Genomic DNA, 18,146 nt, shown 5'->3' with positions numbered 1-18,146 from the left:
CCTCTCCCCCCCTACCCAGCTTTCCACATGACAGAATCAAATTATCAGATCATTTATGTTTGAGGGAGGGCCTGGCTGAAACACTGTCTGTGTACGTCCTGTATTGCTATTGGGTTAAGCACTTGACCTCTGGAACATTTACCCCATCATGACTAGGCCATTTTTTGCAATACGGCACTGCGGTACTTTAACTGACACTTGCACGGTCATGCGAAGCTGTACTCAAATAAAATGTCCTTTTTTTACTACAGATAGAGCTTTTTTTTTTTTTTTTTTTTGGTGATATTTGGCCACTACGTTTTTGTTTACAGCCAAAAAAAAAATCATTTATTTTACTTTCTGCTACAAAACATACCCAATAAATAAAAAAATAAAATAAATCAAATTTAGGGGAAAAATGTAATCTGTTTCATGTGTTGGTAAAAAATAATTCCCATTAAATGTATATTGATTGGTTTAAGTGAACATTAAAGCATCTACAAGCTACAGTGAGGAAAAAAAAGTATTTGGTCCCCTGCTGATTTTGTACGTTTTCCCGCTGACAAAGAAATGATCATTATTTCAATGATAGGTTTATTTTAAAGCGGTAGTATCCTGCTTTTTTTTACTTTTACCTACAGGCAAGCCTATAATAAGGCTTACCTGTAGGTACAATTAATATCTCCTAAACCGTCACGAGCCTTTAGCTTCCTCCAAATATTTTCTAAAGGATTAAGGTCCGAAGACGGGCTAGGCAACTCCAGAACCTTAATGTGCTTCTTGAGCCACTCCTTTGTTGCCTTGGCCATGTGCTTTGGGTGATTGTCATGCCGGAATACCCATGCACGACCCATTTTCAATGCCCTGGCTGAGGGAAGGAGGTTCTCACCCAAGATTTGACGGTACATGGCCTCGTCCATCGTCCTTTGATGCTGTGAAGTTGTCCTGTCCCCATTAGCAGAAAAACACCCCAAAGCATAATGTTTCCACCTCCATGTTTGATGGTGGGGGTGGTGTTCTCGGGGTCATAGGCAGCATTCCTCCTCCTCCTCCATTTACCTCGAGCTGAGTTGATGCCAAAGAGCTTGATTTTGGTCTCATCTGACCACAATACTTTCACCTAGTTCCCCTCTGAATCATTCAGATGTTCTTTAGCATACTTCAAATAGGCCTGTACATGTGCTTTCTTGAGCAGGGGGACCTTGCGGGCGTTTCAGGATTTCAGTCCTTCACGGCGTAGTGTGTTACCAATTATTTTCTTGGTGACTATGGTCCGAGCTGCCTTGAGATCATTAGATTCTCCTGTGTAGTTCTGGGCTGATTCCTTGCTGTTCTCATGATCATTGGGGTGAGATCTTGCATGGAGCCCCAGACCGAAGGAGATTCAGTTATTTTGTGTTTCTTCCATTTGCGAATAATCACACCAACTGTTGTCACCCTCTCACCAAGCTGCTTGGAGATGGTCTTGTAGCCCATTCCAGCCTTGTGTAGGTCTAATATCTTGTCCCTGACATCCTTGGACAGCTCTTTGGTCTTAACCATGGTGGAGAAATTAGAATCTGGTTGCTTCTGTGGACAGGTGTCTTTTATACAGGTAACAAGCTGAGATTAGGAGCACTCCCTTTAAGAGAATTCTATAAGTGGTTACGTTGGGCTAGCTTCTAGCTATGTATATACTAGAGCTGCACAATTCTGGATATAATGAGAATGGAATAAAGATCACGATTCTCGGCATAACCTCTTTCACATTATACAAAAAAATTGAGCTAACTTTACTGTTTTTTTAAATTCATTAAAGTGTGTGTTTTTTTTTCCCCCCCAAAAATTGCGTTTGAAAGACCTCTGCGCAAATACTGTGTGACATAAAATACTACAACGGTCGCCATATATATATATATATATATATATATATATATATATATATATATATATATATACAGGGAGTGCAGAATTATTAGGCAAATGAGTATTTTTGAGGATTAATTTTATTATTGAACAACAACCATGTTCTCAATGAACCCAAAAAAACTCATAAATATCAAAGCTGACTATTTTTGGAAGTAGTTTTTAGTTTGTTTTTAGTTTTAGCTATTTTAGGGGGATATCTGTGTGTGCAGGTGACTATTACTGTGCATAATTATTAGGCAACTTAACAAAAATCAAATATACAGTATACCCATTTCAATTATTTATTTTTACCAGTGAAACCAATCTAACATCTCAACATTCACAAATATACATTTCTGACATTCAAAAACAAAACAAAAACAAACCAGTGACCAATATAGCCACCTTTCTTTGCAAGGACACTCAAAAGCCTGCCATCCATGGATTCTGTCAGTGTTTTGATCTGTTCACCATCAACATTGCGTGCAGCAGCAACCACAGCCTCCCAGACACTGTTCAGAGAGGTGTACTGTTTTCCCTCCTTGTAAATCTCACATTTGATGATGGACCACAGGTTCTCAATGGGGTTCAGATCAGGTGAACAAGGAGGCCATGTCATTAGCTTTTCTTCTTTTATACCCTTTATTGCCAGCCACGCTGTGGAGTACTTGGACGCGTGTGATGGAGCATAGTCCTGCATGAAAATCATGTTTTTCTTGAAGGATGCAGACTTCTTCCTGTACCACTGCTTGAAGAAGGTGTCTTCCAGAAACTGGCAGTAGGACTGGGAGTTGAGCTTGACTCCATCCTCAACCCGAAAAGGCCCCACAAACTCATCTTTGATGATACCAGCCCAAACCAGTACTCCACCTCCACCTTGCTGGCGTCTGAGTCGGACTGGAGCTCTCTGCCCTTTACCAATCCAGCCACGGGCCCATCCATCTGGCCCATCAAGACTCACTCTCATTTCATCAGTCCATAAAACCTTTGAAAAATCAGTCTTGAGATATTTCTTGGCCCAGTCTTGACGTTTCAGCTTGTGTGTCTTGTTCAGTGGTGGTCGTCTTTCAGCCTTTCTTACCTTGGCCATGTCTCTGAGTATTGCACACCTTGTGCTTTTGGGCACTCCAGTGATGTTGCAGCTCTGAAATATGGCCAAACTGGTGGCAAGTGGCATCTTGGCAGCTGCACGCTTGACTTTTCTCAGTTCATGGGCTGTTATTTTGCGCCTTGGTTTTTCCACACGCTTCTTGCGACCCTGTTGACTATTTTGAATGAAATGCTTGATTGTTCGATGATCACGCTTCAGAAGCTTTGCAATTTTAAGAGTGCTGCATCCCTCTGCAAGATATCTCACTATTTTTGACTTTTCTGAGCCTGTCAAGTCCTTCTTTTGACCCATTTTGCCCAAGGAAAGGAAGTTGCCTAATAATTATGCACACCTGATATAGGGTGTTGATGTCATTAGACCACGCCCCTTCTCATTACAGAGATGCACATCACCTAATATGCTTAATTGGTAGTAGGCTTTCGAGCCTATACAGCTTGGAGTAAGACAACATGCATAAAGAGGATGATGTGGTCAAAATACTCATTTGCCTAATAATTCTGCACTCCCTGTATATATATAATTTTTGGGGGTTCTAAGTCTTTTTATAGCAGAAACAGATTTTATCTTGTAAGTAACAAGTGTCAGAAAAAGGCCCAGTCTTTAAAGCGGAGTTCCGGGCAAAACAAAATGTTTTACCTAAAAATACCCCCGGGACAGGGCTAGCTCAGCATGGAACACTCCATTGATCCCCACTGAGCAGGCGGATGACAGGTCCGTCTCTGCTCACTAGGCAGAGACGGACCTGTCAGAGTCCCGATCTTCTTTATGGGGAGATCGAATGAAAATGGACAGCATGTTTGTTTTCATCAGATCTGACTCGCTGGACGGATGGCGAACCTATCGTCATTCGTCGGTTTTAAGCAGATCTTGTCCGATCAGATGACAGACAAGCGTCGGCGGACACATCTCCGCTGACAGCCGCCTCTCCATAGAGGAGAATGGGTGGCCCGATGAGGTCCGCCTGATAAACAGCCAGGCGGACCTGATCGGTCTGGTCCTGTGAAAGGGGCCTAAGGCTCCATTCACACCTAGGCGTTATTTTGAGCGTTTTTCAGCTCCAAAAACGCAAAAAAAAAACGCTACAAAACGCCCAAGTAAAACCCCATTCATTTAAATGGCCCCTGTTCACATCTGAGCGTTTTAACGCCTGAAGCAAAACGCCTGTAGCTGAAAAAAGTACATGAGCTTCTTTTTGGGCTGATTACCAGCGTTTTTGATAGATGTCAATGCCTGCCTCCAAAAACGCCTGAAAATCGCGGTTAAAAACACGCTGCGCTCAAGTGTGAATGCAGCCTAAAAGAACAAAATGATACATTGTAAAACCTGTTTATAGTGATCTCCCAGCCTTAGCAATGTTGATAAACATTTGCCAGAGGCGCTTTTTTTTTGACAGCTGTGAGTAAGCAGAGAACAGCTCTGCTCTGTATGAATCGAGAAAATGCCGAATGAAGATCGTGAGAGGTAGGGAGTCTAGAATTTTTTTTTTTTTTTTTTTTTTTTTTTTAACGATTAATCGTACAGCTCTAGCATAGATCATATGTGACTATGCCCCCTAGAAGCTGGAAATCACTGAAATAGACACCACTACTACACGGCTACTCCAATGGTCCCCCACTAGCTTCCAGGTCCTGTGCGGAGCAGCTGGCCTGCTGCATTGTGAACACCGGAGGTCAGCTGCTCTGCACAGGTGCTATTAAGAAAATACTTTGCGTTTTCTGAACAAATGCAACATGCTGTATGAATGGACAAGGTGATGAGTATGATATCCCAGCTCCACTTCTGAGAGTCCAATCCGAGGAACATTTTGCATTCATTCAGATAATACCTGGAATTCCTCAACTACTTTAGAACCGGCCGTCTGCAGTGTATTGCAGACGGATGGCTCCTACAGACACATGTACATTACTGGCCTCTTCTGAGTTCAGTGAGCGCATGCGCAACTGCTTTTGCACAGCGTTGCCTCTAACAGTGGAATGATGGAGGCCGTAAACTGACTATGCTAGCAGCCATGTTTAGGCCTCTTTCACACGGTCCGCCTCCGTAGGTGGATCCGTGATGCTCAGCGGGGATCGCGGATTGACAGCTCCGTCTCTGCTTGCAGAGCGGAGAGGGAGGTGTCTCAGCCCCCGCGGCCTTCTATGGGGGATCGGATGAGAGCGGACCGCCTATCCGCTCTCATCCGATCCGATACCTGAACGGATGGAAAAATAGGGTTTCCATCCTTCCAGATTTCACGGACAGGATCGGATACGGATGGCAGCGGGTGTCAGCGGAGATGTCTCCGCTGCCATCCGCTGCCCCATAGAGCTGCATGGAGGATCCGATCAGATCCGCCTAAACTGACAGGCGGATCTGATCGGATCGCCCGTGTGAAAGAGCCCTTAGTGTGGTCAGTTTACTTCTAGGAAGAAGGGAACTGGCAGGATCAGCCAGGTAATGGAGAAACACTGCCTGCTCAAATAAAATATTAATGTTAAAAAGCAGAAGCGACAGAAAAATGCCTTTGTATTTACAAACCCTTTAAAAGCATTAATTTTATAATTTTAGAGTAAGCAAACGTAATGTCATTCGGTTATGGTTTAGATGCTAAAAAGTAATTTATCATTTAAATAACCATCCAGTCTGTTATGTTAAAAATAAAACTTCTGTATTTTGGAGTCCGCTGCTGAGGAAAATAATTGTAGTGAATTCTTTCCATTACGTCCTAAATCAGTGGGACGTGTTTTTAGATTCTTACTGAGAATAAATATTTCCTTGCAGTCCTGTATGCCGTATCCCTGTGAAATGTGGATAAATTAAATATTACATCATTCTAAAGTGCAAATATTAATCCCGCTCTACAAAATGTTATATTTTCTAAAATAATTTTTTTTTTTTTCCTTTTGGTGATGGGGAAGTTTAGTGAATCAGATTGTTGATAATCTGCAGAAGGCACAACTGAATCTTCAATATGCTAGAGTGAAGACCATAAATAAAATATAGCAAAATATATTGGTGATTCACAAGGATAAGGTGGTGCTTCGCCCCCATCCGTCGTTCCTTCCTAAGGTGGTCTCTGACTGTCATTTTTGAATGAAGACATTGTTTTGCCTTCCCTGTGTCCCAGGCTTAACATCCAAAGGAAATGACCTTGCTTGTCTTGGATTTGGTCTGGGCAATTAGGGTTTACCTTGCAGCTACGAGTCTTTTAGGAAGTTACACTCTCTATTTGTGCTGACGGACGGACCTCACAAAGGGTTGTCCACGTCTTGTGCAACCATTTCCAGATGGATCAGACAGTCGGTGGTTCAGGCCTTTTGCATCGAGGGTCAGGTCCCTCTTTTGCAAGGCGCCACCTGGTCGTCAGTGCAGACTTTTACAACATTTTTATTAAGTAGATGTGTTGGCATTTGCGGATGCTTCTTTTGGCTGCGAGGTTTTGCAGGCTGCTGTTTAGAGGACCTGATCCTCTTTGAGGGTGTATTGTTTTTCAGGTGAGCTCCAGTTGTTTATGGTAGAGCTCTAGGTTACCTGATTGGCTATGGTTAGCCTTGGGAATTGTTTTTCCCACCCCTCATGTTTAACACTGCTTTGGGCCATTCCAATGGTTAAGAAGAATCAGGAGCTGTGTCCATCAACGAACGAAAGAGAAAATGGGATTTTTGACTTGCCATAAAATCCATTTCTCTGATGTTCATTAAGGGACACAGCACCCACCCCTCTGTGGAGTTGGCTTTCTTCTGACAATGTAACAAAACGGAGTGCCTATAGCTGTAGAGTGAGTGTATACCCCCCTGGGACTGCCCATAGGCGTAGTCCAGCTTTTTCCTGCCTAGTGTCCTACTCCTGTAGGGGGGGCAGTTTAACCCAATGGTTAAGAAGAATCAGGTGCTGTGTCAATCAATGAACATCAGAGAAATGGATTTTACGGGAAGTAGAGCTGCACGATTAATCGTAGGAAAATCGCGATCTCGATTCACCCCCCCTGACGATCTAAACCTGACATAGATCTGACATATTCTCGATTCTTTGCATAGCTGAGGGAGCAGAGAAAACAGCTGTGGAAAACTCCCAGTAACTATAAACAAAATGATTACATTGTATCTTTCCTCCCACAAACGCCTATCAGCAGTCTCCCAGTAACTATAAACAAAAATTATTACATTGTATCTTTTCCTTCCCTCTGCCAGGGAGAAAGGAAGTTTAACCTCTTAAAGACTAGACCTTTTTATGACACTTGTTGCTTGCAAGTTTAAAATCATTTTTTTTTTTTTTGCTAGAAAAGTACTTAGAACCCCCAAACATTTTTATATATTTTTTTAGCAGAGACCCTACAGAATAAAATGGCGATTGTTGTAATATTTTATGTCACACTGTATTTGCGCAGCAGTCTTTCAAACGCAATTAATAAACTTTAATGAATAAAAAAAAAACGTAACAGTAAAGTTATCCCAATTTTTTTTGTTACACAGAGAATCGTGAGAGAATCGTGATCTTTATTCCAAGCTAAAAAATCGTGATTCTCATTTTGGCCAGAATCGTGCAGCTCTAACGGGAAGTCAAAAATCCCATTTTCAAAAAGTTAATTTATTTCAGTATTTCAATTCAAAAAGTGAAACTCATGTTTTATATAGATGCGTTACACACAGAGTGATATATTTCAAGCATTTATTTCCTTTAATTTTGATGGTTATGGCTTACAGCTAGTGAAAACCCAAAATTCAGTATCTCAGAAAATTAGAACATTATAAAGGAGAAATAAAAAAAAAAAAAAAAAAAAGATTTTCAATACAGAAATGTTGGCTTACTGAAAAGTATACACTCAATACTTGGTCGGGGCTCCTTTTGCATGAATTACTGCTTCAATATGGCATGGAGGCGATCAGCCTGTTGCACTGCTGAGGAGTTATGGAAGCCCAGGTGGTTTTGATAGCGGCCTTCAGCTCATCTGTATTGTTGGGTCTGGTGTCTCTCATCTTCATCTTGAAAACACCCCACAGATTCTCTATTGGGTTTAGGTCAGGTGAGTTTGGTGACCAACCAAGCACAGTGTTATGCCTCGTACACACGTGCAGAAAATCGGCCGAAAAGATTCGGCCGATTTTCGGCTTGTTAGTATGATGCTTCCGACAGCCGACAGCGCACTTTCGGCCGAGCAGAATCTGTTGTGCAAGCATTAAAATTTTTGTATGCCGACACCAGAGCGGCCGATTGTTCGCCAGTCAGTACAGAACTCGGCCGACAGACAGCAGATTTGCAAGACTGGGCATGCTCAGAAAAGAAAAAAGACAAGGAAAGTTAACCATCACATGACATCACTTCTGCAGTCGGCTGTTGTTGGCCGACAAAATTCGTGTGCAGTCTTTTGCACTTTTCAACAGACACGACAGCCCTCGGACCAAAGAAGGCCGATCGTTCGGCCGACGATCGGTACGTGTGTACGAGGCATTACCATGATCATTAAATCAGGTATTGGTACTTTTGGCAGTGTGGGCGGTGCAAGTTCTGCTGGAAAATGAAATCAGCATCTCCATAAAGCTGGTCAGCTGAGGGAAGCATGAAGTGCTCTAGAATTTCCTGGTAGAGGGCTGCGCTGACTTTGCAGATGACATGGCTCCCCAAATGATCAGACTATGGAATATTTTGCATTTCCTTAGGAAATCAGAAATCAAGGTCCCAGAGTCTGGAGGAACAGTGGAGAGGCACAGAATCCAAGTTGCATGAGGTCCGATGTAAAGTTTCCACAGTCCGTGATCATTTGGAGCTTTCAGCAAGACTTGGCACCGCCCACACTGCCAAAAGTACCAATACCTGGTCACATGATCATGGTATCACTGTGCTTGATTGTCCAGCAAACTCACCTGACCTAAACCCCATAGAGAATCTGTGGGTTAATGTTAAGAGGAAGATGAGAGACACCAGACTCAACAAATGCAGATGAACTGGAAGCCGCTATCAAAGCAACCTGGGCTTCCATAACACCTCAGCAGTGCCACAGGCTGATCACCTCCATGCCATACCACATTGATGCAGTAATTCATGCAAAAGGAGCCTCAACCAAGTATTGAGTGTATACTATACTGTACATGGACATACTTTTCAGTAAGCCATCATTTCAGTATTAAAAATCCTTTTTTTTTTTTATATATTGGTCTTATATAATTTTCTAATTTACTGAGATGCAGAATTTGGGGTTTTCACTAGCTGTAAGCCATAATCATCAAAATTAAAGGAAATAAATGCTTTGATTTTTAATTTTAATAAGTTTCACTTTTTGAATTGAATTACTGAAATTATTATTATACAGGATTTTTGACATTGCATATGTGTGAACTGGCACTTAGTTGGTGGGAGAGGAGGTGGAAGGCAGGGAGAGAGCGAAATTAATATGGTGGTGATCGGAGAGTGGGAGAGGATTTGTTGGAGAGGTTGCATGGAGTGCAAAGGTTGGAGAAGACAAGGTCAAGGGTGTTGCCATTGGAGTTTGTAGAAGCCTGTATCCATTGCTTCAGGTCAAGAGATAAGATTAGACTGAAGTTTAGAAGCAATAGTAGCATTAACTGGGATGTTGAAGTCGCAGAGAATAAATGTGGGGATTTCAGAAGAGCGAAAGAAGGGTAGCCATGCAGAGAAGTCTTAAAGGAAGGTTGATACTGGGGACCGGTAGATGACAGCAATTCATAGACGAATACAATGCGCCTCAAAAGAGGAGAATGTCAAAGAGGGAGGTGGGTGAAGTACCTGGTAGGTGCTGCATGGGGCTAGAACAGGGGTCTTCAAACTATGGCCCTCCAGCTGTTGCGGAACTACCCATCCCATGAGGCATTGTAAAACTCTGACATTCACAGACATAACTAGGCATGATGGGAATTCTATTTCCTGAACAACTAGAGGGCCTTAGTTTGAAGACCCCTGGGCTAGAAGGATTCCCACTCTGCCTCTCTTCTGTCCACTTGGTCTGGGGGAGTGAGTCCAGAGAAGGCCACCATGGGAGAGGGAAGCAGGAGAAGTAGTATCGGAATCATGAAGCCAGGTTTCAGTAATGGTGAGTAGGTTAAAGGAATTTGTGATGAAGAGGTTGTGGAGGGAGGCAAATTTGTTACAGACAGAGTGGGCGTTCCAAAAGGGGAAGGCTGGTTTTGGGAAGACGAGGAATGGAGACTAAAGCCTCGTACACACGCACCGATTGTTGGCCGACTGATCGGCCGTCTTTTGTCCAGTGTTGTTGTGTTGGTTGAAATGTGCTCTAGACTGCACACGAATTTTGTTGGCCAACAACAACCAACTTCAGAAGTGATGTCATGTTCTGGTTTACTTTCCGTGTGTTTTTTCTTCTCTGAGTATGCCCAGTCTTGCTCATCTGACTTTTGTCGGCCGAAATCTGTACTGACTGACGAACAATCGGCCGTTCTGGTGACGGCCAACAAATTTTTTTTTAGCATGAACACCAGATTCTGTTCGGCCGAAAAGTCGCAGTCGGTTGTCGGAAGCATCATACTAACAAGCCGACAATCGGCCGATCGGACGTTGGCAGGAAAATTCACGGCCAACAATCTTTGCGTGTGTACGGGGCATTAGTTCTGTGGGTTGCGGCTGCTGCCAGAAGCTGTAGGGTTATGGGAATGTTGGGCAAAGCTAAATGGAGGTCTAGGGTTTGGGGGATATGTCACCAGAGGTAAGGAGAAGTAGGAGGGTGAGGTAGGTAATGTGGGAGTGTGATTTTATATGAAGCGACATGCCGCAGAGTACTGGAGGTTTTCTCAGTATATGGATGTGAAATTAGCAAGAATTGGTAGGAGTAGTAATAGGGAGAGGACAGAAGGCAGTGTGATCTATATAAGCTGTGGGGTGGAGAAGAGGGTTGAAGGTAAGAGTGTTTGAGAAGAGGGGACACAGCTGCCAGCGGGAGTGGAAAAGAGCTGAATAGAGAGACGGGGTCACCTGCAGCCTGTTTGGTGCTTGTTGGTGTAGCATGCTGTGTATGCCCGCTTCGTACAATGGCTAAAGTGCAGAGCTTGAAATGCATATCACTTGTAGAAAGAATCACTTAGAGAAAGAAACCTTAAGGAAAGATGCCCTGCAATGTACTCCCCCAGCAACGTGCTGACCCCTTAAGGGTGCGCTAAATTTATACTGGTACAAGGGTGGGGGTGGAAAGTTGTTAACCACTTGCCAACCGCCCACACAGATTTACTGTGGCAGGGCGGCTCGGCTTCGCATAATTATGTAGATCTACGCGTTTATGTGCACGCGGTTTCGGCAGACTGCGAGAGGAGCGGGCTCGATCACCGCCGGCCTCCCGCACTCTTCAGAGAAACTGGTATGTAAACAATGTAAGACGGCTCTCCTGTCAGAGGCAGGGAAAAGACATGATCTCTCTGTGCCTCTGTTCAGTCCATCCCCCCACACAGTTAGTAAGCACAAATGGGTAACACATTTAACCCCTTGATCACCCCCAGTGTTTTCCCCTTCCCTGCCAGTGTAATTTACACAGTAACAGTGCATATTATTTAGCACTGATTACTGTATTAATGTCACTGGTCCCCAAAAAGTGTCACTTAGTGTCAGATTTGTCCACCGCAATGTCGCGGTCCCAATAAAAAATCGCTGATCGCCCCCATTACTAATAAAAAAAATAAGACCACAAATCTATCCTGTAGTTTTGTAAACGCTATAACTTTTGTGCAAGCCAATTATTATACGCTTTTTGGGATTTTTATTTATTTATTTATTTTTTTTTACCAAAAATATGTAGCAGAATACAAATTAGCCTACACGGATAAAATTTAGATTTTTAAAAAAATTTTATTGGGCAGAAAGTAGAAAAATATTGGTGTTTTTTCAAAATTGACGCTCTTTTTTTTGTTTATAGCGCAAAAACGAAAAATCGCTGAGGTGATCAAATACCACCAAAAGAAAGCTCTGTTTGTGGGGGAAAAAAGGACATTATTGGATTTGGGTACGGCGTCGCACGACCACGCAATTGTCAGTTAAAGTAACGCAGTGCCAAATCGCAAAAAAATGGCCTGGTCGTTAAGGGGGTAAAACCTTCCAGGGCTGAAGTGGTTAAAGATATTAGCACATAAACCTTGGTAAGACACTAAGGGGGAACAAAAACTTAATGGTAATGCACACAGGGCAACAGATGGAAAGGTCACATACCAAAAAGCACAGATGCATAGAGAGAGTAAATAGGTTCTAGTTGCAGTTAAAGGTGGATGTACTTCAGCTAACACATACCTGTGGAGGGACAGAGAGGAGATGTTCAGATGAAGCAGAGCTTGAAGTGCATATCACTTGTAGAATCAACTCACTTAATAGCCTTAAAGCGGAGTTCCGCCCCCCCCCCCCTCCGAAAATTAAAAGTCAGAGGCTACACATACTGTAGCTGCTGACTTTTAATATTAGGACACCTACCTTTCTTGGAGTCCAGCGATGTCGGCACCGCAGCTGATGTTTCCATTGGCTGTCGGGTGCTGCCGCCGCCATTGCCGGTAAGGGAGTGCGGCAGTGAGGCCTTGCAGCCTCACGGGCGGGTCCCTACTGCGCATGCGCGAAGCGCGCTGCGCATCCAGATTGGCTTGGCGGCGGGGGAAAGAGGATTGGGCCAAACATCCGAGGGACGGCGCCATCTCCCGGAAGTTGGGAAGGGTACCTGTCAAAAAACAGGTACCCGTTCCCCCCCCCCTCCCCCCTGATAGGTGCCAAATGTGGCACCGGGGGGGGGGGGGAAGCAAATGGGCAGAAGTTCCACTTTTGGGTGGAACTCTGCTTTAAGGAAAGATGCCATGTAACATGCTCCCCCAGCAACGAGAAAAAAATTAAAATGAAATGAATGAACTATTTGATGATATTCTAACTTTACGAGATGCAGGGGTGTGTGTGTGTGTGTTTGTGTGTGTGTGTGTGTGTATATATATATATATATATATATGTATATGTATATGTGTGTGTGTGTGGTGGTAAACAAGTAAAGAAAGACTGCAGTCGTGGTGGATGTGGCAATACCCAGTGACTATAACATCAGGAAGAAGGAACGTTAGAAGGTGGAGAAATACCAAGGACTAAAAGCAGAACTAGAAAGGATGTGGAAAGTGAAGGCAGTAGTAGTCCCAGTTGTGATAGGAGCACTCGGGGTTGTGTCTCCCAAGTTGGGGGAGCGACTTCAACAGATTCCAGGTGGGACATCTGGGATCACTATACAGAAGAGTGCAGTTCTAAGAACAGCTAAGATAACTGCGGAGATCCCTCTAACTCCCAGAGGACCCGAGAATGAGGAAAAAAAAAAACCGAGCATAAGAAAGGGGATAGAAGTAACTTTGAACGTGGCATGGTTGTTGGTGCCAAATGGGCTGGTCTGAGTATTTCAAAAACTGCAGATCCACTGGGATTTTCACGCACAACCATCTCTCGGGTTTACAGAGAATGGTGGGAAGAAGAGAAAATATCCAGTGAGCGGCAGTTGTGTGGAGGAAAATGCCTTGCAGAGGTCCGAGGAGAATGGGCAGACTGGTTCCAGATGATAGAAAGGCAACAGTAACTCAATTAACCACTTGTTACAAACACGGTATGCTGAATGCACGAAACATTGAACCTTGAAGTTGTTGGGCTACAGAATTAGAAGACCACACTGATGAGGCAGCACTGCTAGGCGGTAGTGAAGGGGCTGCACTGATCAGAGCACTGATTAAGGGGTGTCCAAACTATGGCACTTGGAACTGATAGGTGGCACTGATGAGAAGGCACTGATTGGCAGTGGTGGGGCTGCACTGACGATTAGTCCCCTGATTATCTTTATACATGTCCCGTCACACTTGCTGGTTACCAGCTGTGCTTAACCTCACACTGAGACAGCATGTGAGCGAAGTACTGCCGATAACCGGCAAAGCTGTTTACCTTGTGATTTGCCCCTTAATGCTTTCTGTGATCCAATGTGTTCAGGGGGTGCGTGGGGGACCTGGTTTCGGGGAGGATGTCTATGGATGTCGTCCTGGAACAACAGAGCTATAGCACGTTAATGAAGTGGACGGCTAGCAAAAGCCCAGGCGCCAGGACGCACTTTCAGTTTCTAGTCACTATGTCGACCTGGTGCCTGGGATTGATTGAGCCCTGCTTTACAGCATTTCTTCACACCTGCCCTAAACTTTTGCACAATCCTGTGTGTGTGTGTGTGTGTGTGTGTGTGTGTGTGTGTGTGTGTGGTGTGTGTGTGTGTATATATATATATATATATACACACACACACACACGGGCTGCATTTGAGATCTGCAGCCGTACGGATGTCAAATTGGGAGCAGCAACTGTGTAAGCGTATCCACTGCTCCCCAATTGGCACGAATGGGACAGGTATGCTATAATACCTGGACATCCCCAAACCGTTCTCTCTCCTCCTCCCAAGACCATCTGCTCTCTGGCTCCCTTGTCTCCTACTCTCATGCCCGTCTCCAAGACTTCTCCAGAGCCTCGCCCATCTTCCAGAACTCACTTCCCCAATCTGTCCGGTTAGCTCCTTCTCTGTCAGCTTTTAGGCGATCCCTGAAAATGCATATCTTCAGAGAGGCCGATCCTGCCTTCAGCTAACAACTGATTCTTCTATCTCTCCCATCAGTTCATCCCTCTCACAGTTTTTACTTTTTGTTACACCATCCCCTCCCTATTAGATTGTAAGCTCGCGCAGGAGCAGGGCCCTCTTGTATTGAATTGTATTGTTGCTGGATTGTCTGCCTTTACGTTGTAAAGCACTGCACAAACTGTTGTGTTGACGCTATATAAATCCTGAATATTAATCTCCGTGTGGGCAAACATGGCCTTTGCACCTGCATGCTGGATCCCTGTATAAGTGCAGGCCACCACGGGTTATTAACAGATCTGTGGGATCTGGGATGTGGCATGTCTGCATGGCAACTGCCTCCTGGGTTACAGTATGTGACACCCCAGGAGGCAGAGAGTGGTTGGATAAGTCATCCTAGTTTCAGGCAAGTTTGGGAAGTGAGTGTACAAAATATTAAAAAAAAAAGCTGGGGAGGAGCCTATGTCTGCTCCACCCTCACTTCCTTTCTGGCCATACACTCTATAACTGTCCTACAGCGGGGTCACGGGAAGTAAATCTGCCTAAATATGTAAAAAAATGTGAAATATTTGTATGCTGCTTTATATAAAATTGCCATGAGTTGCCTAACTATTTTTTTTCTCTTCCCTCCTCCAGGAGAGAAGCCCCACCAATGCAGCATCTGCTGGCGCTCCTTCTCCTTAAGGGATTATCTTCTCAAACACATGGTGACCCACACCGGGGTTCGAGCTTTCCAGTGCTCCATCTGTTGCAAACGCTTCACCCAGAAGAGTTCTCTCAACGTCCACATGCGCACCCATCGCCCTGAGCGTTTCCAGTGCTGCTTCTGCAATAAGTACTTTTCTCATCGGACCCTACTGGAGAGACACATCGCCACACACACCGCCTGATCGGTACAACCTTCTCAACAAATGACGCTTGCCACATAACGCCGGCCGCTGCCCGGCCCGGCTTCTGAGGAGAAGGAGGGGACTTGGGGCCATCTGCCTCATCCCCCCCCCAAAAGACTCTTACTATTGATGTTTATCAATATATTTGTTACATAACACAGCACCTATCATATGGTATCCAAAGGCGGATTCATCATGGGAGGAAGGGAATGAAAAACTCTATGGCTTCTTCATTCCCTTTTTCGAGGATTTTCTACACTAAACGGCATGCAAGCACTTAATATGCATGCGCTGGGACTGTCCAGGGGATTCTCTTTCCAGTATTGGATCCCTAGAGACGACCATTGTCCGGAGCGGAGATTATGTTCCCTGGTGGAACACTATTTTTTTTTTTCATATCAGTAGGGACCCAGCAGTATTGTGATCCATCATCTGCTTTTATGGATGAGTTGGTTGGTTGGGATACAATAGGGTGAGGGTGGGAGGGTCTGCGGTAATTAATACGGCAGTGGAGACCCTTCACTCTTCAAGGCTTTCTCCGTGAGAAAAAGAGTCATGTCCGCACAAGCCTGTAAGAAATTAAGTGGGAAAGGTTGGAGGACAACGGGACCCTGGAGCCCATAGTGTAGTATCTGAGACCAGCAGAACAATGGCAAAGGTTCTTGCCTAGAAAACTTATGAAGGAAAACAAAGAAAAAAACTGCGTTGCTCATTGCAACAGATCACATTCTTTTTTCATTCTGCATCTGTTTTGGTTTGAAAACGCAAATTGCTCTTTTTTAATAATGTCCGGTGTAGTAGAAACCTCTTTCATTTTGTACTTTTACAAATCATTATTTTCAGTAACCTAGCTTGGCGATTTTAAGCCCATCAGTTCTTGAACCGTTTAGGAGGAGCGGTAAATCCAAAGTGTAAGTTGACCTGTTTATAAGAGCTATTATGATATATGATGCATATCTACTAAGGTCAGCTTTGTCGCGGCCAGAGACACAGAAACCACCCGCTCAGCACTGCCCTGGACCAGGTTTGGTCCTGCTAGGTGGTGGCTTTGGCTCTGCAGTACTGAAGCTGTCCCAACGTTTTAGCTCTTTCCATAGTGCCTCACTGAGAACATTGAGTCATTCTCACAATTCTTCCCTTCGATAAGAGCTGACAAATCATGTCCTGGCTGCAGCCGCACAACCTTACACTAAAGCCTCGTACACACGCAACGATTGTTGGCCGACCGATCGGCCGTCATTTGTCCAGTGTTGTTGTGTTGGTTGAAATGTGCTCAAGACTGCACACAAATTTTCTCGGCCAACAACAACCAACTTCAGAAGTGATGTCATATGCTGGTTTACTTTCCGTGTGCTTTTTCTTCTCTGAGCATGCCCAGTCTTGCTCATCTGATTTTTGTCTGCCCAAATCTGTACTGACTGATGGAAAATCGGCCGTTCTGTTGGCGGCCAACAAAAATTTTATAGCATGCACACTAGATTTTTTTCAGCCGAAAAGTCGCAGTCGGTTGTCGGAGGCATCATACTAACAAGCCGACGATCGGACGTTGGCCGAAAATTCACGGCCAACAATCGTTGCGTGTGTACGAGGCTTAAAGCTACTTTAGGCAACAGTTGGGGGAACCTTTTGCAAGGATTTGAAGAATATGGAGAAACCTCTTAAAGATTCCATGTTGGGAATTACTTTTGAGACCACCACTCTTCATAGCATTTGTGATAAATCGCTGTGTTGACCACATTGTTGCACGTTCTTTATAGTTTCTTGATGTAAGCTGACATGTGCGGTGTGTTTACTGGTCGCTCACAGAACGCAACCAAGGTATTTATGTGGAGGGCCATAAGGGGAACCAATGGTAGTTAAAGGTAATCTCCAGGCAAACAGATAAATTTGCCAACCATGCTGCTTATTACACTACATCTAAGCAATGCAGATTAATTCTGGAACAACCCAGCTTCTAAATGGCAGCAAAGAAACTGCAGCACATTCATATTATCTATACATTACCTATACATTCTCTTAGCATAGGGCAAAGTGGCAAAGTCCTGATTGCCTCCTAAAGCTGTGACAGTGACATCCCAACCCCCCCCCCCCCCCCAGACCTCTCAATAACCTTAAACGTCACCTTAAAAGTTATATTTTATTTCTGCAAGGGTTAATGGCAGGCAACAAAATATCCACACCATTATTCTTAGGTCTCTTTTCAGACAGATGGCAATGCTTACCGCCTTCTGAAAAGCAATCTGTGGATTGCTTTCAGATGACGGCATAGCAGCAGCTGGCAGGTGTTCAGGAATTGCCACTGCTGCCTCCTTATGCCTCTGTTTTTTGTTTTTTTTTCTTCTTTAATTGCTGAACCGCAACTGGGTGCCAAGCTTTTGGCTTGCAGTTGTGGTGCGTCCCCATTGAGTTTGTCAAATTCTGTAGCCCGAATTAAAGTTGCAGCGGCTGCAAAGCCGAGCACTGTGGCATGTGTACAGCCCTGTCAGGCTGTAATGTTAGAACTCCATGGGGAGGTAAAACAGCTGCCTGGAAGCCAAGCGTTTGCTTGCAGTTGTAGTGCAGCCCTATTGAGTTTGTCAAATTCTGTAGCCCGAATTAAAGTTGCAGCGGCTGCAAAGCCGAGCACTGTGGCATGTGTACAGCCCTGTCAGGCTGTAATGTTAGAACTCCATGGGGAGGTAAAACGGCTGCCTGTAAGCCAAGCGTTTGGCTTGCAGTTGTGGTGCGGCCC

General features: G+C 44.4%; 1 protein-coding gene and 1 long non-coding RNA gene across 2 annotated transcripts in view; both read left to right on the top strand.

Annotated features, from left to right (window-relative positions):
* The window catches only part of ZBTB45 (zinc finger and BTB domain containing 45), a gene marked incomplete at its 5' end in the record, with an annotated part of 52,771 nt that extends 37,215 nt beyond the window's left edge, over window positions 1-15,556 (top strand). Inside the window, one exon of the mRNA XM_082273305.1 lies at window positions 15,162-15,556. Within this exon, the coding sequence (XP_082129431.1) occupies window positions 15,162-15,415 (254 nt within the window). The 3' untranslated portion in view covers window positions 15,416-15,556. The remainder of the gene's footprint in view (window positions 1-15,161) is intronic.
* The window catches only part of LOC309567852, a 463,599-nt gene that overhangs the window by 39,317 nt on the left and 406,136 nt on the right, over window positions 1-18,146 (top strand). The window lies entirely within an intron of this gene.

The sequence above is a fragment of the Pelophylax lessonae genome (genome assembly GCF_965119305.1).
Source record: "Pelophylax lessonae genome assembly, chromosome: 12".
In the NCBI taxonomy this organism is placed as follows: domain Eukaryota; kingdom Metazoa; phylum Chordata; class Amphibia; order Anura; family Ranidae; genus Pelophylax; species Pelophylax lessonae.
The sequence above is the reverse complement of the archived record's forward strand: the minus strand, read 5'-3'. Positions and strand labels throughout refer to the sequence as shown.